This window comes from Danio rerio, chromosome 20 (assembly GCF_049306965.1).
Source record: "Danio rerio strain Tuebingen ecotype United States chromosome 20, GRCz12tu, whole genome shotgun sequence".
NCBI lineage: Eukaryota > Metazoa > Chordata > Actinopteri > Cypriniformes > Danionidae > Danio > Danio rerio.
The window spans coordinates 51,252,501-51,260,000 of NC_133195.1; the positions used below are offsets into that span (position 1 = coordinate 51,252,501).

A 7,500-nucleotide genomic window follows, 5' to 3' on the forward strand; every position below is an offset into this window, starting at 1 on the left:
TCTAATGAGTGCTGTGAACTTAATCCATTTGAGTAAACAAAGCAAATTGAGCACAGTAAAATCTTATAAATAAAGAGAACTCAAACCAACTGAGTTCTGTAAAACCCAATATGTTTTAATAACCCAATAAGAGTTTAAAAAAAACTAACCTATAGTAAGTACTGGGAACTTACTCTATTTAAGTTGAATTAATGAGGTATTTAATTAAGAGTTCAAAACTCTTTTCAAATGAGTGGAATCAACTTACTGTAATTTTTTCTTGTAAATTTACACTCATTTCATTTAATAAAGTTGACTGTTGGGTTTTTCAGTGTGTTGATCAAATTAATATTGACATGCCTTTTTTAATGGTTTTATGTAGGCAATTTTTGATGCCACAATGATACAATCACACACCACTTCTTCTTCTGAGGGTGAGTAAATGACAGAATATTGTATTATATTTGGAATTAACTATTTAATTAATATTGTTCTTGCAAAAAAATGTAGTTTCAGATCCATGATGTAATATTCTAAAATTACGCTAAACATGAATCAGTCAGCACTTGTTATAAAGGCTGTCCAAACTGCACTGCAATCACAACTTTGAAGAAAACTTTCACATTCAGTCTTTGCTTAAATTATTAATAACAAAGTACTGCACAGCGATATGAAGTTAGATCATCCACACACAACACAAGAGACCGGATACAAGATAAACTGCTCTCTGAAGTTTGTTCAAACAAATGTTGGTATTACAAAGAGGTTTTGAAATTGATTGTGTGAACTGAAACTAAATTTAACTGCAATAAATGCATTAGATCTGAAGTTTAACTAGTTTTGTTACAATTGGATATAGTTAACCCCCAAAAAGAAAAGAAAATCAGTCATCATTTACTCATCCTCCATTTGTTTCTAACCTGTTTGAGTTTCATTCTTCTATTGAACACAAAATGAAGAATGTTGAAAGCCTGCAGCCATTCAAAAAATTGTGTATTTTTTTTCCTTACTATGGATGTCAGTCGTTCGTTCATTCATTTTCCGTCGGCTTAGTCCCTTATTTATCAGGGGTCGCCACTGCAGAATGAACCGCCAGCTATTCCAGCATATTTTTTACGCAGCAGATGCCCTTCCAGCTGCAACCCAGTACTGGGAAACACCCATACATTTTCATATTCACACACACACACTCATACACTACGGCCAATTTAGTATATTCAGTCTCCCTATAGCGCATGTCTTTGGATTGTAGGGGAAACCGGAGCACCCGGAGGAAACCCACACCAACATGGGAAGAACATGCAAGCTCCACACAGAAATGCCAACTGACCCAGCCGGGTCTCAAACAAGCAACCTTCTTGCTTCGAGTTGACAGTGCTAACCACTGAGTCACCGTGCTGCCACTACCAGTTTACAACATTATTCAAATTTAATTATCTTGTGTTTATCAGAATAAATAAACTCATAAATTTTGGAGCAATTTGAGAGCAAGGAAGTGTTAATTCTTTGGGTGAACTATAGATTTGAAAATGTACACCTTGCTTTTTTAAAACAATATCAAAAATAAAAGAATCTAGTGTTGGTTTAGTTCAAAACTGTTCAGTGTAATTTTTCCTGAACAGTTTGAAGCGACATCAGTTCAGCTATTAGCAGTTCTACTAGTTTAAATCATCTTCAGTCAGTTCAGTGTTAGTTCAGTTTAGTTTAATTAATAATACATCAAACAGCAGCGTTCCTCACCTCACTTACTGTAAACAGCAAAACTCAAATCACAATGTCAAATCAGTCATCAGTAATAAGAGTTGACACACGGTAATGTCAAATCTGGAAATGCAGTGATAGCAAGTTGTCCCGATGAAGGTCACAGTGATTCGTGATTACTTTGTCAGCCACACCAAGAGAAGGTAGTTGTTTTAAAACTAATTTCTAGACATTGGCATCTTTGTGGTTTCATTTAAATAAAAAACTGATTCAGTTTAGTATAAATGTCACTGTTGAAGTTCAGTTTCTTTCAATTCAGTTTTATACTATTATTCAGTGGACGGACAATCCACTGAAGAGCTGCATAATCAGCCTTGACATAAAGCATTGGAATACAGGATCTCCACATTTAAGAGAAATTGGACCGAAAGTCTAATTTTACCTAGTCAAAACTAATAACAATTAGCTAATTTTAGTTGTAAGTTTTTAAAAACAATTGTTTGTTTTGGTTATGTTATAAAACTGTTCTTATAGCATACAGTGTTGGTTAAGGCACTTCAAAAAAGTAATATATTTCAAGAGTGCAGTTGTATTTAAATTACTTCTCTAATTACTTCATCTCAAATCTAACTTAATTACTCAAACAGTTTTTACCTGACTGAAGACTAAACCACATCAATCTCAATGCCTAGAAATTAAACTCCTATTTTTTTTTTTTACTGAAGTCAAACAGCAACTTTTATTTTTGTCTCAGAGCAAAGAACAAGTGATGGCAACATATTTCATACGTACACTGTTAACTACTTTTGGAAATCACACAGTATTAAACTAATATGAACTATCTTACTGTAGGACAGTTATGCGGTATGTTACTGTATTTTAAAGTTGCATTGTGAAAATTACTGTATAATTTACAGTAAAGATAAACATACAATTCTGTAAATACAGAAAGATAAATGATGCTGCCAATGTAAATACAGTATTTTTGCTGTATTTGATTGACAGTAAGTTACTAGATTCTGCAGGAAATTGTTAACAGTGCATTGGTTGGACAAATAAAAATGCATATATATACAGTTACTGTAGGTCCATAAATATTGGGACACAATTCTAACATTTTGGCTCTATACACCAACACAATGGATTTGAAATTAAATGAACAAGATGTGTTTAACTGCAGACTGTCAGCTTTAATTTGAGGGTATTTACATCCAAATCAGGTGAACGCTGTAGGAATTACAACACTTTGCCTATGTGCCTCACTCTTGTTAAGGGACCAAAAGTAATTGGACAATTGTGTTTGCACTGAATCGCAGTTTTCAAACTCTCTGCTTGGTTTTTTTTTTTTTTTTCAAGATCTGAGACGAACTATCCAACAACAAATATACAGTGCATCTGGAAAGTATTCATAGCGCGTCACTTTTTCCATATTTTTTTATGTTACAGCTTTATTCAAAAATTGATTAATTCATTTATTTCCTCGACATTCTACACAATACCCCAAAATGAAAATGTGAAAAAAAAAGTTTTTGAAACTGTTGCAAATTTATTAAAAATAAAAAACCTGAAAAATCATATGTGCACCAGTATTCACAGCCTTTGCTCAATACTGTGTTGATGCACCTTTGGCAGCAATTACAGCCTCAAGTCTTTTTGAATATGATGCCACAAGCTTGGCACACCTGTTTTTGGGAATTTTTGCTTATTCCTCTTTGCAGTAACTCTCAAGCTCTATCAGTTTAATGGGAAGCGACTGTGTACAGCCACTTTTAGATCTATTCAATAGGATTTAGGTCTGGGCTCTGGGACATTCACAGAGTTGTGGTAAAGTCACTCTATTGATATTATAGCGGTGTGTTTTGAGTCATTGAAGATGAACCGTCGCCCCAGTCTGAGGTCAAGAGCACTCTGAAGCAGGTTTTCATCCAGGATGTCTGTGAACATCTTTCTCTCTATCCTGACTAGACCTCCAGTTCCTGCTGCTGCAAAACATCCCCACAGCATGATGCTGCCACCACCATGCTTCACTGTAGGAATGGTATTAGCCTGGTGATAAGCAGTTCCTGGTTTTCTCAGAACATAACGCCTGGCATTCACTCCAAAGATTTCCATTGTAGTCTCATCAGACCAGAGAGTTTTGTTTCTTACAGTCTGAGAGTCCTTCAGATGCCTTTTGGCAAGTCCGAGACAGGGAGTGGCTTCCGTCTGCCCACTCTGCCATACAGGCCTGATTGGTGGATTGCTGCACGGATGGTTGTCCTTCTGTGAGGTTCTCCTCTCTCCACAGAAGAATGCTGGAGCTCAGACAGAGTGACCATCAGGTTATTGATTACCTCCCTGATTAAGGCCCTGAGACTCAATCAGCTTAGATGGCGGGCCAGCTCTAGGAAGAGTCCTGGTGGTTCCAAACATCTTCCACTTACAGATAACGGAGGCTACTGTGCTCAGTGGAACTTTCAGAGCAGCAGAAATTTTTCTGTAACCTTCTCCAGTCTTGTGCCTCAAGACAATCCTGCCTCGGAGGTCTACAGACAATTCTTTTGTCATGCTTGGTTTGTGCTTTGACATGCATTGTCAACCCTGGGACCTTATGTAGACAGGTGTATGCCTTTTCAAATCATGTCCAATCAACTGATTTGAACACAGGTGACCCCAATAAAGCTGCTGTAACATCTCAAGAATGACCAGTGGAAACAATGTACCTGAACTCAATTTAGAGCTTCTCGCCAAAGGCTGTGAATACTGATGTACATGTGATTTTTCAGGGTTTTTATTTTTAATTAATTTTAATAAAAATAAAAAAATTCACATTGTCATTATAGGGTATTGTGTGTAGAAGTTTTGGATATTTTTTTGTATTTTGGAATAAGTTATGTTAAGAATATGTTATGCTGTAACAAAAATATTTGGAAAAAGTGGAGCGCTATGAATACTTTCCGTATGCACTGTATGACAATAAATGTCATGTAAAATGCTATTTAAACTCACATTAATTGCATTTAACACTGAACAAAGCACATAATTAAAGAAATTAAAATTTCTAAAATAGAAATTTCATGCATTGTCATCACAGATGGTTAGGACAAAAACTTCTTTTTAACATGGAAGAGATAGCTTTTATCACGTGTATGCGTTTTACTTTCAGCAGAAAAGTTATTTAATTACTTTTACTGTGTTACTTTGTAACTGATTACACTCAACATTGCTGTCACGGTGCAACCACAACATAACTTGATCTCCAAATTTGATCTCCGTTGTATATTTGAATTGCATGAACAACATGAACAGGTCTCAAAGCTGTCATTTCTGAGATGTCATCTAGAAAGCTTGAGCGGTTCTCTGAAATGCACAGTCAGAGGAAAAGCGAGAGACTCTGAGGGGTGGAGAAACACATCAGGGTGGAGTTTATCTTCAGATGATGCCTGAATGAAATCAGAGGTTTCTACACATTCGAGAGAGAGAAACAGAGAGAGTTCCTGCAGCCTCCTCCTACGGACACACACACTGACTCAACCCAAACATCACAGTAAGTCTCGCTTATGATTTTACATGCAGTTGGTGTGAGTAAATCAGCTGAAGCTCAGTCTGAAGGAAACCTCTTCATGTCAGATGCTTAGTGTGTGTGTTGTGGTCGCAGATCTGTGTGTGTGTGAGCGAGAACTGCGCTTTAGTATTGAGTTTCATTCTTAGTTGCCAGTTTGATGTGGAAACTCAGATTAACACTCGTGTCATGTAGCTGTTGAATGCATGCTTTTGATCAGGTCAGAAAAGAAAAAGTTCAGTCAAAATCTAAAGCTCAGAAGTTCCTCAGAGTTTAGGAGACTTGATTCATTTTTGTAAACAGTTGAAGTCAGAATTATTAGCCCCCCTTTGAATTTTTACTGCTTTTTAAAATATTTCTTCAATTATGTTTAACAGAGCAAGGAAACTTTCACTGTATGTCTGATAATATTTTTTTCTTCTGGAGAAAGTCTTATTTGGTTTATTTCTTCTAGAATAACAGCAGTTATAATTTTTTAAAAGACAATTTTAAGGTCAATATTATTAGCCCCTTTAACCTAATTTTGTTTTCCGATAGTCTACAGAACAAACCATCATTATACAATAACTTGCCTAATTACCCTAACCTGCCAAGTTAACCTAATTAACCTAGTTAAGTATTTAAATGCCACTTTAAGCTGTATATAAGTGCCTTGAAAAATATGTAGTAAAATATTATGTACTGTCATTATGGCAAAGAAAAAATTAATCAGTTATTAGAAATGAGTTATTAAAACTATTATGTTTAGAAATGTGTTTAAAAAAAATCTTTCTGTTGAACAGAAATTGGGCAAAAAATTAAACAGGAGGCTAATAATTCTGACTTCAACTGCATATACTGTATTTGTTTTGTGTGATGCGAATTCTTAACATTAAAAATGTAGGCAAATGAGACATTTTTGAGTTTTGTTTGCAAAAATGTGAATTAATTGTAATTAACTCTTATGTAACTTATGGGGATAATTTCATCCACTCTGGGGTGATTTTGAGTCTTAATTTGGCCATAACATGTTCTGTGTTTCAGCTAGCAGAATGATTTCGGGTGAGAAATCATATTTTGACACATATTTTGAGAAAAAGCTTTGAAACTTTTAAAGAACTCAACAATACATTCTGGGCAAATTTACTACTCTTTTTTTTATGTTAGGGATGAAAGCATCCAGGGCGACGCGGTGGCCCAGTAGATAGTGCTGTCGCCTCACAGCAAGAAGGTTGCTGGTTCGGGCCTCAGCTGGTTCAGTTGGCATTTCTGTGTGGAGTTAGCATGTTCTCCCTGCATTTGCGTGGGTTTCCTCCGAGTGCTCCGGTTTCCCCCACAGTCCAAAGACATGTGGTACAGGTGAATTGGGTAGGCTAAATTGTCCATAGTGTATGTATGTGTGTGAATGAGGGTGTATGGGTTTCCCAGTAATGGGTTGCGGCTGGAAGGGCATCCGCTGCGTAAAACAAATGCTGGATAAATTGGCGGTTCATTCTGTGACGACCTCAGATTAATAAAGAAACTAAGCCGAAAAGAAAGAAAATGAATGTTATGAATCTGCCACTATGCTGACACACAGGCATTTGTAGCCCCGCCTTCTTTTGAAAAGAGAACAATCTCATTTGAATTTAAAGCGTCAGTCACCAAAAAGGCACAATTTGGTACAAGGCCTAAAAGGGGCAGTTTCAAAGAGTTATAAAGTATTATTCGTGTGTTATTTTGAGCTGAAATTTCACACAAACACTCTAGGGACATCAGAGACAGGAAAAAAAGGGGCGTAATAGGTCCCCTGTAAAGGAAACTTTAAGTCAGTTTCTAATTACTCACATGCTCTGTGTTTATACATATTGAGTAAAGCAGCTGAATGGGAAATAGTGATGTTTTATCTTCTGCTTATCATCATGTGCTCCATTTTCCGTCGTTCACAGGTTTAAACTTCGTTCACTTTTATTATGCCATCAAAAACACTCACAACCACATCAAAGAACAGCATCTCTGCACAAACCGAAGAGCAGCGTGTGGAAGAGACACACACCTGTCATCTTAAAAACCAACATGAGGCAGACTTTGATGGGTGGAAGAAAAGCAGAGCACAGACATCATTACCCAGAAACCTCAGATTCACTTATCTCAATCAGGTATGCATACTTGTGAAGTGGATCAAAAACATATTTACAGACTTAAAGGGGTAGTTCATTTACTCGCCCTTGAAGAGATCATTTACTTACTCTCAAGTGTTTAAAAATATTCCAGTTTCTTCTTCCTGTTTAACACAAAAGAAGATATTTTGAAAAATGTTT

The 7,500-nt window shown here is 36.2% G+C and overlaps 1 protein-coding gene across 13 annotated transcripts in view; it reads left to right on the forward strand.

Moving 5' to 3' along the window:
• Positions 1-7,500, forward strand: part of prdm1c (PR domain containing 1c, with ZNF domain) — a 25,619-nt gene that overhangs the window by 1,530 nt on the left and 16,589 nt on the right. For 3 of the 13 annotated variants that reach the window (XM_073933704.1, XM_073933711.1, XM_073933705.1), the window contains exons 2-3: positions 362-413; positions 7,129-7,338. In XM_073933704.1, coding sequence (XP_073789805.1) covers positions 7,153-7,338 — 186 coding nt within the window. In that variant the 5' untranslated portion in view covers positions 362-413; positions 7,129-7,152. Of the gene's footprint in view, positions 1-361; positions 414-4,968; positions 5,207-7,128; positions 7,339-7,500 lie in introns of all 13 variants that reach the window. The other 10 variants (XM_017352572.4, XM_073933706.1, XM_073933702.1 and 7 more) reach the window with 5 other exon arrangements.